The sequence below is a fragment of the Microcaecilia unicolor genome, chromosome 3, assembly GCF_901765095.1.
Source record: "Microcaecilia unicolor chromosome 3, aMicUni1.1, whole genome shotgun sequence".
Classification (NCBI taxonomy): domain Eukaryota; kingdom Metazoa; phylum Chordata; class Amphibia; order Gymnophiona; family Siphonopidae; genus Microcaecilia; species Microcaecilia unicolor.
In genome coordinates, this window is record NC_044033.1 from 174,385,042 (window position 1) to 174,401,903 (window position 16,862).

Sequence of the window (16,862 nt, forward strand, 5' to 3'; positions counted from 1 at the left end):
CACCCAACAATTAAACTCCACTCTTACATATGCTGCACCAAATAATCAAAGCGCTAGTGGTTTTCAGTGTTTGAAACTCAGCCATTCATAAAAAGCTGCCTTGTAAAAATCAAAGCACTGGTGGTTGTCTTTATTTAAACCCAGGTGGCATACTGAAAACCGCTCAGAGATAACTGACGGGACCCGTTTCACTATTACCATGGCTTCTTCAGGGTCAATTCTTATACAGACAACCAATCTACATTAAAGTATAGCAATAGTTAGTACCCAAAGTTAAAAAAAACAGTGGACATATATATAACTAACTTCTTTAAACACTTACTCTGTGGCTGCTGTGTATGTGGTTCAGATACATTTCCATCTGACCATAGCGCTGCTTATGTCAGACGCCCATGCTAATGTTTTAAACACTGAAGCCCTTTATGCCATTACGATATTTAAACTTCATTAATAAATCATAAAAACATCTCTTACATTTTTAACATTTATTAAAAACATTCCAAAAACAAAACAATATTAATACTTTTTTTTTTCCAAATTCCATATATTCATCAGACACCAGATCGCCATCTATAGGTCATATGTAAATATACAAATATTGCCTTCACAAAAATACTGTCCATTTTAAATCCTGATTTAAAACCACAGGCTGCATCGATTTAAGTCTATAGATCCACTTAACTTCTCTTCTCTGCAACCTTTCAAACCTTTTACCTCCTCGATACCAAGATGGTTCCATATCTATCACACAACAACATAGTGGAGGTAGTGCATACAAATCTCTCTCTCATGAATATTCATTGTGGGTATCCTGAAAACCTGACTGGCTGGGGTACCTCTAGGACCAAGTTTGGGAACCACTGTCTTATACTGTTCAATTTATTTCTTTTGCTTCACTAGTCCAGTCTTCAGGGATAAGCAGCTATTATCTATGACCGTCCATTGTTGACACACATTTGTTGCTGTTACAATACCTTCTTGTGTTTTCACTGAATGCTGTATTATTGGATTCTCAAGCCCATTTTATGTGTTATTATCATCGGTGGCTGAGTTAATTGACATTGACTCCTGAGGCAGTCACGGTTAGCACCAAAACGCAGGACTGCGTCAAATCTTTCGATTGATTTTTTTTATGTGAGAATAAACCTGCTGTTTTTTATACATTGTATGATTATGTTGATGACATTTTTCTAATTCACTACACCTCTTCTGACAAACGTTTTCTTCACACAACGTGTAATTAAACTCTGGAATTCGTTGCCAGAGAATGTGGTAAAGGCGGTTAGCTTAGCGGAGTTTAAAAAAGGTTTGGACGGCTTCCTAAGGAAAAGTCCATAGACCGTTATTAAATGGACTTGGGGAAAATCCACTGTTTCTGGAATAAGCAGTATAAAATGTTTTGTACTTTTTTGGGATCTTGCCAGGTATTTGTGATCTGGATTGGCTACTGTTGGAAACAGGATGCTGGGCTTGATGGACTTTTGGTCTTTCCCAGTATGGCAATACTTATGTACTTATGATCTGTCACCAGTACAGAGCTGCCTAAAACAGGTTGCTGATTAGCTTAACAACCACCAAGTAGTCTTAAACCCTGAGAAAACCACAGCATGCTGTTTATGGGCCATGTACTCCCTCCAACTTCCTCTCTCCAGCTTTTTGATGTCCCGGTTACCCCGGTGGACAAATTTAAATATCTAGGAGTATGGCTGGATTCAAAACTAACCTTCCTTCATCACATCTCTTTGGTGGTCAAAGCGGGTTTCTTTGCAGTTCGCAAACTCAGATTCACTCGCAGCTGTTTAATATAATTTTTATTCTGCTCCATCAAAATCCAAGTTAAAATATTTACAAACACTGCAGAATACAGCAACATGTATCCTTTGTCATGTTCATTGACGAGACCACACTTCTCCACTACTTATTAAACTGCTTTGGCTGCCCATTGAGTCCCGTATAAAATTTAAGATTTTGTCATTAACCTTAATAAATAGAAATAAATCAAAACAGAAAAGAAATTAAGATGATAGCTTATTTATCGGACTAACTTAATGTTTTCTATATTTAATTTTCTTATTGTCCAATAAAAAAGATATCATCTTATTTTCAGGCCTTTAAGGACAGACAGAGCTGAAAGATTCTGTCTATTGGTAAGTAGGGGTTAAAATATTCAGAAAGCAGGTTATCCAGTAATATTTGGTGGCACCTATACTGGTAGTGCTGCAGAGTTTTGCCCGAGACCATACAGGCACTGTCTGGTTAGAACTGGAGTGGTCCAGGGATGGAACTTTGGTGCAGCCAGCACTTAACTGGTATTGCCAGTAACTGGTAAAGTAAGTGGATAAAGTTAGAACAGCAAAAAGGCTCTCCTAACTTCTACTGTGGAACTAACTGGGCACACTGTGGAACTAACTGGGCATCAGTCTGAATACTGGTCAGTGCTCAGTTAATTTCCGGGTAGTGGTCTAAAGGATCATCTGATCCCCCCTCCCAAAACCCCCCAGAGCAATAGCCAGTCCCTCCCATTCAGTTCCTCCTTCCCTCCCTCCCGATTCAGATCCACCTCCCTCCTTTCCAGTTCACCTAGTACAAGACATAGGCAAAGTAAGACCACACTCACCCAATTCCGATCTCCCCTTCCCTCCCCCCAATTCCGCCAAAGATGTAGGTCAAGACCTCCACCCCCACAATCCTCCTAAACATAGTACATAGGAACAACAAAACCCCCTCACCTCTCAATTCTATTCCCCCCTCCCTCCCTTCCCCTGATTCCTATCCCCCCTCCCTAACCTCCCAAAAGACAAGACATAGGCCCTAAAAGAAGCCCCACACCCACAATCCCTTGTAACTCGCCTACTCCCCGAGCCTACCTTTAATATTTCAGGTGGTCTAGGGGTCTTAAGAGGAGTGATGCTGACTCATTTCTACGCCTCTTGGATCTAGCCTCAAAATGGCTACTGCACCTTCCAGCATTACTCTCCCTCCCTCTGATCTCCCCTCAATGTCCGCGGATTCCACAATCAACCCTTCTCCAGATGCCGGCCCAGCCTCCAATGGCAAGACCCCCCCATGCCACCAACACCCTGTGTTAGCTTCCTCTCCCCTCCCCTGACATTCTCCTGAGGGCAATGCATCCAACAGCAATTACCCACCTGATGGCAATCACCTTCCCCCAGTATGCTAAATCCCCAGCAAAGACAAACCCTCCTGATGATGACCCCTGTCCCTTACAGACCCCCTTCTTTTGGCAATCACTCCTCAAATTCAAGACCCTCAATGGCATCCTGCCCTGTATGTAACACCCTTGCCCCCTCCCCCCCCCCCAAGGAAGACTGACCCCTAGTTTTAATACTGCAATGTTACTTCTAGAGGGCTCAACAACCATTTTGAACCAGAGGAGCATCGCTTTATGAGCAAGTGGGCATCTCTCCTATTTCCCCAAGGATCTGCAGTAAGGCCAGGACTGGGATTGGAATGGTGGGGGGGGGGGGGAGATTTGCACCAGGAAAAGGGAGTTTGCTTCAGGAGGAGGACACCACATGGTGGGTGTCTGCACAGACTAGGGATGGGGAGGGACTACAATTGGAGAGTCACTGTGGGAGTCTGCACATAGGGAGGGATGCCATTGGGGAGGGGGGATGGTTTTCATTAGGATCCTGCAATTGTGGGGCAATCAAAGGGGAAAGCCATCAGGGGTGTGATTGTCATAGGGGAGAGGTGTTGAAGTTGGGGTGAGAAGAGTCTGACCAGGGGCAGGGCATGAAGGGATGGTATTGGGGAGAGGAAGGGCACTGCTGATCACAGCCTTTTATAGAGGGAGAAATATTTTGAAAACTGCCCCATAGGTGTGTGTGGGGGGGGGGGGGGGGGGGGGGGGGGAGAAGTAAGAACTTTTTTCCCCATGTGCTGCTTTCTAAAATCACTGAGTGTTGCCAGATGGAAAAAATTTGTCATGTCCAAAGCCAGCCCTAAACCAGCCCAAAACCGCACAAAGTCAATTTGCATGTGAATGACATCATCAATAAATATTAATGAGCCAATTTGCATATGAATGACATCATTAATAAATATTGAGGCCATTTGCATACAAATGACGCCATTAAGCCCACCTCCGTGGGGCTTCTACTGGCTGTGGCCGCAGGAAAACTAGCCAAACCGCGGCCAATGGCTGAGAGAAAAAACTGCAGCGGGCGAAAAAACCGCCAGCGGGGCAACAAGAAGCCGCCCCAAATCCCGCAACCCGCACGCAGCATGAAAAAGCTGCAGCGGGTCCTTTCCGCGACCCGCTGCAGCTTTTTCACACCGTATGCGGGTTGCAGTTTTTTGGGCGGCTTTTATTTTTGGCCGGGCAGGTTTTTTTTTTGGCCGAGTGTGGTTTTTCGCCCCACGGTTTTATCGCCGGCTGCGTTTTTCCGCGGCCGCAGCCAATAGGAGCCCAATGGAGGCGGGCTTAATGACGTCAGGCGGCGGGCTTAATGATGTCATTTGTATCCAAATGACCTCATTAATATTTATTAATGAGGTCATTTGTATGCAAATGACTTTGTGCAGTTTTTGGGCTGGTTTGGGGCTGGTTTTGGGCGGGGAAAATTTTTTCCATCTGGCAAGTCCCTCTGCACATGAAGGGACTTGGATATGCAGCCCTGCTCCTGTTTTACAAGAGGGTTTACATTTGGTTGATTCTATTGTAAATTAGTATGGGAATTCCCTTGTCCTGAGGTGGATACGTGAATTTCCCTCTCCATATTTTGGGTCAGATTTATTAATGGTGCTCAAAAATCAGCGTAGAAAAATTTGGCACTAAGCATTATTCCATTAAGGGCGCTCAGTGCATAGGACCAATTTCCGCCCTCAAATTTGGGCACTAGCATTTACACCAGCTAAAACCTGGTGTAAATGCCGGTGCCCAACTCATTAAAGAGATCTTATATTTCCAGTGTGGAGATTATTTCAATATGCAATTTTCATAGTATCCCAAACACTATCTAACATATTACTTTCATGGATAGTAAATATTCCCCCAGTGTGCCCACAGTATTCATTCATAAATCAACATTGTTTAGTAAATGGGGATCCTCAGAATGTTTAACGACAGACACCATCTGGGAACGCTGTTCCAATATATTAAATGGTGATGTTCACATCGTCATTGATCCACCCGTATACCTTCCTCTATCAAGATCTTTTTTCAGTTTTTTTCTATTACTTTTTTTCAATGTTTTCATATAGTTTTCCTTAAATAATTTTCTTCGTAAATCAACATCTTCAAATTAATTTCTAACTGTAGTATTCTAAATACTTGTTATAATATCACTTAGCTTTAAGCAGCAATTTTTCTCCCAATTCAAACCTCTGCCAACATGGCCAGGTTTCGAAAATCTTCATCAGGGAAGAGTTCGCATCTCTATACTTGCTTCTGCATACAGAAAAAATGGCTGAGGATACCCATTTACTAAACAATGTTGATTTATGAATGAATACTGTGGGCACACTGGGGGAATATTTACTATCCATGAAAGTAATATGTTAGATAATGTTTGGGATACTATGAAAGGTGCCCAACTCATGGCATTCGGGCGAATAAATCACGTTATTCGATAGCACTGCATGCAAATTTTCAGAATGCCCCTTTTGGGTTGTACACTCTCTGGCCAATATTCAAAAACATTTAACCGGTCAGGATTAGCACCTAGCCAGTTAAATGCCCTCAAGCCGGCTATCTGTTGATATTCAGCTGGGGATAACCGGCTGTCTCCCCTCCGTATCGCTGGTTATATCGTGCAATATAACTGGCTATCTGCCGATTTTTAGAATGGGTTTGGTGGCCATCTTTTGTCACGTGTATAGCGAGTATATCTTTAGCTGGTTTGGATTTAACTGATCAGTACCAAATACAGGCTTGGCCAGTTAAGTTCAAACCAGCCAAAAATAAACCGGATATTCAATGCCGGTCACCGGGAAATGTCCTGGCATTGAACATCTGGCATTAGCGCTGACAGCAGGAGTTAGCCAGGCTAGTTCCTGTGGTCTGAATATTGGCCCCTTTGGAATTTAAATGCCCATGGTGATAGAATAATACAGTGGCAGATGCACACAGAAACCCAAATTAGCATCAATAATTGATTAGCATCCAATTATTGACTGTAATTGGCTCGTAAACTAATTAAGTTGCATGCGCATCTTGGGATTGTGCCCAAAGTTGGGCGACCTTTATAGAATCTGGGGGTTTATCCAAAATCTGCCTCATAGTGTATCTGGATTTTCAGAAACAAGTAGTTTTGGTGCAGTCGCAGCGTCCGACGATGTTGGCTTTGAAGAAGACCCCTGAGAGGTTAGAACAGAGGTGCAGGAACACTTTGGTACTTGCAATGAGCCTGCAAGGTTCATAACTGAAAGAAAAAGATGAGCTGGAACTACCCGCTAGTATAGCTACGAGGCCCTTTGGGATGGCACTTGCGGTTTCCATTTTTTTTTAAAGTCAGAAGAGACGCTTTCCCTTTCCGTGAGGAGCAAATGTCCACTGCACAGTACAGGAAAAGAACTGACAGGCTGCTGACGTCTGCGAGGTGGGAAGGCACATGATTGACCTGATTGGCTGAATACTTATACTGTCAAGCTGGAGGAGCACGTCTGAATAAGCAGCTGATGGAGACAGCAACCATGTGTGTCTGAATTATTCTGAGTCACAGAGAATAACCTTAAGCTACACAATGCTGGGTTCCACATTAGGAGTCTACCCAGAAAAAGGATCTAGGCATCAATACCTTGAAATCTTCTGATCAGTGTGCGGCAGTGACCAAAAAAGCAAAGAGAACGATAGGGCTTTCTTTTGTATGGCTCTCTCACTCTGGAGTTCACTCCCCCAGCCTCTCAGACCTACTAGCCTCCGCAATCCTCTTTTCTTCCCTTTCCTTCAGACTACTGAAACGCTCAATCCCTCCCCCCCCCCATATGATTATTTCACTGCTCCTCCAAGCTATTCTACCCTTTGTTTCACTTCCTTGTCTTTCCTGTAAAATAATGGTGTTCCTGTCTGTCTAATGAGTTTTTTAAAATCTACACCACCATGTTATTACTAAAGGAAAGACGGTATATGAAAAAAAGCAAACCATAAAGCCACTGGAATTATTTGGAAAGGAATAAAGAACCCAGTCCTGCCTGCACAGTATTTTTCTCCAGCAGTGGAAAGATCTAGGACAGAGATTTCCGATCACTGGAAAGGTTCAGGGTCCTGTAAACTTACATGTTTTATAAAGAGATGCGCCAGGCGATCAGGGTCCTGCAGACACTTCTCCAGTTCTTTGAGAAAGTAGCTAAGAAACAATAAGGGATGGAGGAGAAGAGGAGAAGCAGCAGATAAGAGAAGGAGAGGGGATTAAACAAAAGAGACAGGCAGGGGGGAAAGGAGGAGAGGGAAGAGGAGGGAGAGGGATGTGAAGGAAAAAGAGAAGGAGATTGTAGGGCGAAAGAGAATATGTTAAATTAGAATACAAATCAGGATCATTTTAAACAGCAGAACTGACTACAGCTTAATGGAGAATATTTCCATTGTTGCCCTTCTTCGTCAGATTTCCGATCTGACCAAGAAGGGCAACCTTCGAAAGCTAATCAAGAAATGTATTAAGTTATGTCCAATAAAAAAGGTATCATCTTATTTTCTTTTCCATGTTTTATTTTGTTTGATTTCTATTGATAACCTTTAAGAGTGGACTAACACGGCTACCACACCTCTCTACTGGAGAATATAACAAATAGGGAGACTGGTGTAGTCTGCCTGTATCTTGGCAAGTTAAAAATGGACTGAGAGTCCTACATATTATGATAACCAGTCTCTGTCACAGATAGTTCTGTATAATGGGGGCACTTTGTCACTGTCAGAGGAAAGTTCTGTCACTCTTAGATAGACCATCCCATCTAATGGGAGAAGGGGGGGGGGGGAGGAGAAACCAGCACTGTTGCCGAGGGAGTCCTATCCAACAGAACTTTGTCACTGTCACAGAGGAGTGCTCTATTTCTGAAAAAGAAGATTCAGTCACTGTGGGAGGGATTGTGTGCTTGATAAACACACTAGCTGGGAACTGGGGCTCAGAGAAATGTCTCCTGTATCAGAGACTTCATTGTCGGCTGTTGCTCTCCAGCACAGCTGCATTCAGTACTTACTCTTTGTGCCAATCATAAATCTGATGAATGTTCCCAAACACGATCTTGTCCTTCCCTTTCATGTCCTCTGGCACACCTCTGGCACTCATGGTGGCCATATAGCCCTGTGGAGGAGAGACCCCAGCATTAGTGCAACATCTCCCATGCTCCCTCCAGTTTTGGAAACACTTCTGCAGACTTTATAAAGGGAGAGATTAGGATCAGGGACAAGCAACTCTAATTTTCAGGATATTTACAATGAATATGTATAAGGTATATTTACAAACAGTGGAAGCAGATATCCCCAATATGCGTGAAATGCGCTAGCATGTTGTATTTCCACTGCAAAGCAAAGGAAACAGTGGATACAAAAAAATCCTCTCTCAAGTGGTGTCTTCTTAAACAAGTTCTTTATTGCAAAACAATTAAAACAACGACCCGACCCGACACAGATTTTTTTGTATCCACTGTTTCCTTTGCTTCGTTGTTCTTCTGTGGAGAGAACACCTTCTGTGTGTGTTGGCGTATTTCCACTGCACACACATGCATCTCATGCATAAAAGTATTTTCAGGTTTTACCGCATCTTAATAACTCCCGCCCCCCCCTAGTTTCCAGTAAATCAGAGGTTCATCTAAAGGGGACAAAAAATGTTGGTGTTTATGGGTGATTTTGTGCCACATGTACTACTGCTGGGTCAGTAGCCTAGCCAGACCTGTTGGTGTTTATGGGTGATTTTGTGCCACATGTACTACTGCTGGGTCAGTAGCCTAGCCAGACCTCAATTTCTGGGTGGGCCTGGGTAGGCACAGCCCATGCATTACCTCTCCACCAATTCCTCCCCCTTCCCCACTCCCTGAGGTTGTAAATAATGAGTACCTTGGTTGGCAGGGATCCCCAAGCCCTGCTAGCTACGAGTCCTCTCTGGAGCCCCCCAAACTGTCTCAACTCTAGAGCAGTCAGTGGGGTCAGTGGTGCAATTGCAATATCAGCAGCCCCCCCCCCCCCCGCTGCATGCTCAGTTCAACCAGCATTCCTCCTTGCACACGTGTGTATGTGGGGGGGGGGGCAAGTTGAACTGAACATATGTGGGGGTATGGGGGGGCTGTCGGTGTCAGTGGCTGCAAACGTGCTACTGATTGCCCTAGAGTTGAGACAGCTCAGGGGGTTCTGGAGGACTCCTCAGTTGGCAAGGCTTGGGGATCCCCACCAGCTACACTAATGACCTGCGCCACCAGTGGGTTGGCCCAAATCGAAACTGGTTATGCCACTGTGCTGACTACATTTTCTGGTAAAATCAAATATATATGTGTCTGTGTTATTTAAGAAGAGTTAGTGCAGCAAAGGCTCAAAATAGAGTGCAGAGTGCAAGACTAGCTGGGGAGGGGTGAGAATACTACAGGGAGGGGGGTTGTCAAGAGTTTATCCATTAAACACCTATTTAAATATTTTTTTATCATTTTAGCAATGGAGGTGTTTTATCAGTGTTTATTGGTTAAATCCTAAAAACAGATGCCCTATTACACACATCTTGGAATTACTTATGTCACATCAAGTATATGTGCTTTGTCTTTTACGCAACAATGAAATGCATATTAATTTTCAAATCTTTCTGCATTTTGATTAGTATTATTATTATTGTCAGGGCTTAATTTGTGCTGGAATGGAGCGAAACAGCATTCCAGCACTTCTTCGAGCTCAGAAAGTGACATCACCACCCATGACCTCCTCTCCCCCCCCCCCAGAAAGTGACATCACCACCCATGACCTCCTCCACCCCCCCCCCTGCAGACGGTCTTCTCTCCCTTTTGAGCTGACATCAGAGTCTTCTGTCTGACACAAGTTCCTGTTTCCGCATAGGCGAGAAGGTCAAACAGAAGGCTCCGATGTTAGCATGAGCAGCATGTTGAAAAGGTATGGGGGTGAGGTGGGGAGAGGGAGGGACAGAGAGAGGGAGAGAGAGAGGGAAGGATGCCATTGCCCATTAGAGAAGGAGCAAAAGGGAAAGAAGCCTGATCAGGGGGAGGTGGGGTGGGGGGAGAAAAGAAATGCAGGACTGATGGTGGGTAGGGGAGAGGAGGAAAGCTGGACCAATGATGGATGGGTGGGTGGGCGAGGTGGGGTGGGGAAAAGGAGAAAAACTGGACCAATGGTTATCCAGTTCTAAAATTCCTAGATACTTGTTACTGTGTCTATGGGTAAACATTTCATCAGTTTTCCATTTTCAAATTATACCCCTCTTTTTTCTTCTTTTTTGTCCTTCTTTATACTGATAATCACAAACTTGTGAAATCCAAAATCCATCTTTACTGTAAATTCAATGTTTAATGCTCTATAAAGTTTCAGGTCATCCATATACAATAAATAGGAGATTTTTCCACTCTGCTTTGACATTCACAGCCCAGTTTTGTTTTGTTCAGGACGTACGTTAAGGAGCTTAGAGCAATGTTGAATAGCAAGGGTGGTAGTGAATCCCCTTGGAATATTGCCCTTCTGATGTTCACATTTCCCAGTCCATTTGCTTAGGAGGGGTCAGTGCAGCTAAGGCACAAAAAAACAGAGTGGAGAGTGAAAGAAGCCAGGAAAATTCATTTATCCAATAAACACCTATTTTAAGGTTTTTTGTTTGTTTGCATTGGAGGTGAATTATCACTGTTTATTGGTTAAAATCTAAACTCAGAACCCCTAATTATACAACTAGTTCCACAATGTGATTCAGTGTATCACACCAAGTAAATGTGCTTTGCATTTTAGACAACAATGTACTATGTATTAGTTTTCAAATCCTTCTGCATTATTATTATTATTATTATTATTACTTCATAAATGATTGAGTGTGTTTCAAAAGTTTTGCTTAATTTGCTTTTATACAGGTACATGATTTCCTTGCGCTGCACTTTTCAATTTAGTTTTAATAAAGCAGTTTCAAAGCTAATGTCAGCAATTCCAAGAAATTATAACTTTATCATCCTGTCCAGCTGCTTCTTACCTCCCCCCCCTTTCACTTATCCAATTCCCTATAGATTTGGGAACAGGAAGTAAATCCGCAGCTGCTGTTAACCTGACTGGGAGCCAGTAGGTTTCTGAAGCTACTGCTGTCCCTTAGGCTGGGCAGGAGGAGAGGGACAGGAAGAGCAAGCCTGTCTCTTCCTCTATGTGACCTCTTCCCCTCGCCTCATGGGAACAGCTTGAGAACGGAGCAACCATAGGCTCCCACTCGCTAAATGTGAAATTCCAAACATGGCCCGGCATCTGCACTGTGTGCAAGCGCCAGAGAGGGGACTCTCTCTCACAGTTGGCTGGCCCCTTCCCCAGTTCAGAGTTCATCTGTTCTGGCATCAAGAATGTGGCTACTAACTGGCCCTGTGTCATCCTCAAGGGCTGAACTAGTCCTGGTTATAGACCTACAGGACTGCATGCATGAACTTGTAGTTCCTGCTGCTCTTAGCGAAATAAGAAGTACAAGGATAAAAGCAGGACTGATCAGCCTGCCTACAAAATATAAAATAAAGCCAGTTGACAACCCAACTTTCAAAGTGCTGTACACTCAGGTATAGTAGGTATTTTTCTATCCCTGGAGGCCTCATCTTTTAAGTTTTCATACCTGGAAGGTTACTTGCCCAGAGTCACAAGGAGCTGCAATAGGATTTGAATTGGGCTTCCCTGGTTCTCAGCCTGCTGATCTAACTGTTACGCTGCTGCTCCTCCATTCCATATCTTGGTAGTGTTGTTACAGGAGCACTCTGTTCTCATATATAGCCCCTACACTGACCTGATAAAGAGGCACAGGGACACTCAGCCCCTATACACAGTCTCTGCTGTTTCCTGTTAGAATGACACAGACACGTGGAGGGGCATAATCGAACGGAAACGCCTATCTCCATGGGCGTTTATCTCCCAGAACAGCTCCGTGAAGGGGCGGGCTGAACCGTATTTTCGAAAAAATTGACATTTTTGAGCTGGGCGTTTGGTTTTTGTAGCGATAATGGAAACTAAAAACGCCCAGCTCAAAAACGTCCTAATCCGAGCCATTTGGTCGTGGGAGGGGCCACGATTCGTACTACACTCGCCCCCCTGATATGCCAGGACACCAACTGGGCACCCTAGGTCAGTGCAGTGGACTTCAGAAAAAGCTCCCACATGCATAGCTCCCATACCACGGGTGCTGAGCACCCAACCCCCCTCCCCCAAAACCCACTACCCACAAATGTACAACACTACCATAACTCTTAGGGGTGAAGGGGGCACCTACATGTGGGTACAGTGGGTTTTGGAGGCCTCCCATTTACCAGCACAAGTGTTACAGATGGGGGGGGGATGGGCCTGGGGCCACCTGGCTGAAGTGCACTGCGGTACCCACTAAAAGTGCTCCAGGGACCTGCATACACGCAGGCCTCTAGGACTTGTTGCTGCTGTATAACATTGGCACACCAGTTGACACCTGAAGTCTAATCTCTCAAAAAACGTCCTTTATTGGAATAACCGCATTTACTCATAGTTAACTGCAGATCACAGGTTGTGCCCCACTGGCAACGAGTCTCCCTGGTACTGAGAAGAGCAGTAGGTCAGAGCTGGCAGAATGCTGTACAATGCCCTCTTTCAGCCATATTCAAGGGAAGAACTAAGTTCTGTAACGTGGCTAACACAGGAAAGGGAACTAAAACTGGCTTACAAAAATGGCCACTACCGTATGGACTACAACAGGAAACACAACAGGGCACACTCTGACCCAGTAGGCAGGGGGAAAAGCACCATGGGAGAAGAGCCTACCAACTACCAACATCGTGAGACTGTAACACAAGCTAATGAAATCACGGAGCCCAATACCCTACACCCACCACAATGCAATGCTGATGTGACCCTTTAGTGCACCCGAGAGCCACATCTGACCCAGGGAAAGGCTGTGACAGGATCGAACTCATTCTGCTGTCATGGAGGTGGGTACGGCATTTGAGGCTGGCATAGAGGCTGGAAAAAAAGTTTTTAAAGTGGGGTTTTTTTGGTGGGAGGGGGTTAGTGACCACTGGGGGAGTCCGGGGAGGTCATCCCCGATTCCCTCCAGTGGTCATCTGGGCAGTTGGAGCACTTTTTTGGGACTTGTTCGTGAAAAAAAAGGGTCCAAAAAAAGTGACCCAAAATCGCTTTAAAAATGCCTTTTTTTTTCAATTATCAGCTAAAGACGCCCATCTCTGCTCGGCTGATAACTACGCCCCAGTTCCGCCTCCACCATGCCTCTGACACGCCCCCGTCAACTTTATTTGTTTCCACGACGGAGTGCAGTTGGAAACGCCCAAAATCGGCTTTCGATTATACCGATTTGGGCGCCTTTGCGAGACAAACGTCTATCTCCCGATTTAGGTTGCACTATAGGCGTTTTTCTCTTTCGAAAATAAGCTGGATAGTCTTCTACAGTAGACCAGGGGCGTAGCCAGACTTCGGCAGGAGGGGGGTCCAGAGCCCAGGTGAGGGGGCACATTTTAGCCCCCCCCCCCAGCGCCGCCGACCCCCCTCCCGCCATTGCTGACCCCTGCCGCCACTGCCACCACCAACTTTGCCCCCCCTGCCAACGACCCTCTCAACCCCTCTCCCGCTGCCAACCCTCCCCCGCTGCCGCCGTCATCGCCTACCTTTGCTGGTGAGGGACCCCAATCCCCGCCAGCCAAGGTCCTCTTGCTTCCCGCGTAAGGCTTCGTTCTGTTTCTGACGTCCTGCACGTACCAGAGAATGAAGCCTTGCGTGGGAAGCAAGAGGACCTCGGCTGGCGGGGGTTGGGGTCCCCCGCCAGCAAAGGTATCCCACGGCGACGGCGGGAGGGGGGTCGAGAGGGTCATTGGCAGGGGGATCCAGGACCAAATCTACAGGGGCCCAGGCCCCCATGGCCCCACGTAGCTACGTCCCTGCAGTAGATGCGTGTGAGGGTAGGGTTACCATATTTGCAGAGACAAAAAAGAGGACACTAAAGATAAAATGCTGCTCTGCTCCCAGCCCCCGGCCTATCCCCAGCCCCACAGTCACCTTGACTCTCAAGAAAGCCAGATTCCATAAGCGGTGAAAATACTGGTAAAAGTAACAGAAATGCATTTTCTTCCATACTCTGCTAAATACAAAATTAGAAAATATGTACATTTCCAAAAAAGCAAGCTTCTATAAGCAGCATGTCCCCCTTTCCTTTCCCTCCCATTCATGAGCAGCATGACCTGCTTTCCTCTCTTCTCCATCTCCTTCTATCCATGTGCTGCATTTCACCCTTTTCCCTTCCCCCTTCCATGTACAGCATGTCTCCCTCTCCTCTCCCTTCCCTTCTATCCACGTGCATCTTGCCCCATTCTCTCCCTCCCATTCATGTGCAGCTTGCACCATTCTCTCCCTCCCATCTATCAGCAGCTTGTCCCTACTCTTCCTCCCATCCATGTGCAGCTCTTGCCCCCTTCGCTTCCTCCCATCCATGCACAGCATATCAACCCAGTCCCCTCCCCTCCCCTATCTTACAGTCCTGGTGGTTTAGGAACCTCTTTGTGGCAGGAAAGAACCCATTCTTTCCTGCCCGCTACTGCTGCTTCTTTAAAATGGCTACCAAGATTTCAAGTGGTGGCCTCGTAAGACTTCTGCACATTATGGTAGGTTCAGTTGGGGAGAGAGAAGGCCCGCCAGCTTGCCCACCCACCCAGAAACCTGAAAAAACGGACAGGCTGGTAAAAACCACCCAGACCCCAGACAGTCCCTTGAAAAAGAGGACATGTCTGGTGGAATCCGGATGTATGGTAACCTTATGTGAGGGGGTATACAGAATACTGCCCCTCATCCTAAAGGACAGTCTCTCAGACAGCCTGAGCCACCTTAAACCCATTAGTCCCGCTCAGGGAGGAAGTGAGATGGGAGAGATTGAGCAGAAGGTACAGGAAAGAGAAAGTATAAAAGGAAGGGCCATATTGGGGTTAAGGGAGGCCCAGGGAAGTCTCACTATATGCCTCTACAACTTATGTCTAGCGACCGTGAACTGACTAAGGTAAGCCACTTTTAATTTGAAACCTGTGAGCCTAGCCCTGAGATCTGGCTAGAGCCAGACCTGGAACTCAGAGAGAGAAAGTGAAGAGCTTACTGGCTGTGTTTAGGGCGTGGCAGTCAATAGCCTCAGACTATGTTTGGGCCCTGTCAGCCACAGGCCCTGGTTAAGACTGTATTCGTTAAACCAAAGAAACTTTTCACCTTGTGTTCCTGGCCCTGTGACATAACAAGCCTCAGGTTTTCTGTTAATAAAGCACTTATTGTCAGTTTTACACCTTGGTCCAGCTGTGTTATTGTGCAGGCCCACCCTCAACCCTCGCTTGCAGTTTCACAATGTGGTACAGTGACTCTCGGTCTTCACACAAAGTCCTTGCTGTTGCACAGCAGACAAAGTAATTACGTTCACCTGGATGCCTCGTGAACAATACTGGATCTATACTCTAAGAACTTTGGAACCATCAGATTTGAATAATACATTTGAATGGCAACATTCTTCTGATATTTCTTTCTATTGATTTTTGATGGCATATTTCAATGACAGCGTTATAGATTTTGAATAAGAGCGGCCAATTGAAATGTTCCCTTTTGATTACATAACAGTCTGCTAGCATCTTTGCAGCTGGGGCGCCATTTTGTTTTTATGTGGGTTACTGAATGAAATATGTATGTACAACTTAAGAATGAAATATGTATGTACAAAAATGTTTTTTCAATGTTTTGTGCAGTGTGAGAATTTTTTCTGATAATTTTTCTTGTGTTTTCCAGCTAATCCCTGAAGCAATGGTCATAAAGTGAGACTGTGAAACATTGGCCACCGTTGGAGTGAATAGCAAAAGCAAGCAAGACTAGACATGAGCACAACTGAGTTAAATTTTTTTGTCGGTACAATACTGTGGCCATTTTATTTTGAGGAAGGTTTTTTGCCGAAGATTGTTAAATAGAACTGGGACTTTAGCCCTTGTACATTCTCTGAGGCTTTTTTCCTTCCTTATTTGAATTATTTAACTTGCTGAAAAAATTTAAATAACTCATGATTTGGTGACGTAATTAAAAAATATATTATTAAAAGAAACTAACCTCCACGATTTGTCTGAGGTCCTCCACGTACATTTTCTCAGTCTCAATCAGCTCCATCAGAACGTACCTGGCACAAGAAGGGGAAGAGAGGAGCTCAGAACAGAGAAAGATTTGCTCCAGCATCATCATTCATTTAGGCAGAGCCTTCTACATTTCGGGTGCACAATGCCTCAAACATGCCTGCTTTTCAAAGTAATGAAAACGTGCTCAGTAACTAGGGTCCTAGGCTACATGTATGCAGCTACATCCTATGAACCTTCATTATGCATATTCTGGAAAGAGGACCTGCTTACAGAACTTTCAGAACCAGAGTTGAGAATTGCCATTCTACAACATCAGAAGTGGCTTCACAGTCACTTGGAGAAACAATCATTTCAATAAGGAATGATAACAGTTTTCCGAGCAGCTGCCTTCACTGGACCTGATATTCAGCCGGTGGTGGGCAGCACGTTTCTTGTCCATCACCAGCGTTAAACCCGGATATTCAATGCCAGGTTGTATTCGGTGACCAGTATTGAGTATCCGGGTTTATTTTTGCCACTATGCTGATATTCAGTGCTAGCCGGTTAACTTTTTAGCGGTCAAAGATAGGCCTGCTATTTGAGCAGCCTATTTTGACTGCTCAACATAGCCGGTTAGGTGCTGA

At 45.1% G+C, this 16,862-nt stretch overlaps 1 protein-coding gene across 5 annotated transcripts in view; it reads right to left on the bottom strand.

Annotated features, from left to right (window-relative positions):
* The window catches only part of ARHGEF25 (Rho guanine nucleotide exchange factor 25), a 317,210-nt gene that overhangs the window by 36,796 nt on the left and 263,552 nt on the right, over positions 1–16,862 (bottom strand). For all 5 annotated transcript variants that reach the window (XM_030196600.1, XM_030196599.1, XM_030196597.1 and 2 more), the window contains 3 exons: positions 16,217–16,283; positions 8,158–8,261; positions 7,241–7,310 (listed from right to left, as the gene is read on the bottom strand). In XM_030196600.1, coding sequence (XP_030052460.1) covers positions 7,241–7,310; positions 8,158–8,261; positions 16,217–16,283 — 241 coding nt within the window. The remainder of the gene's footprint in view (positions 1–7,240; positions 7,311–8,157; positions 8,262–16,216; positions 16,284–16,862) is intronic.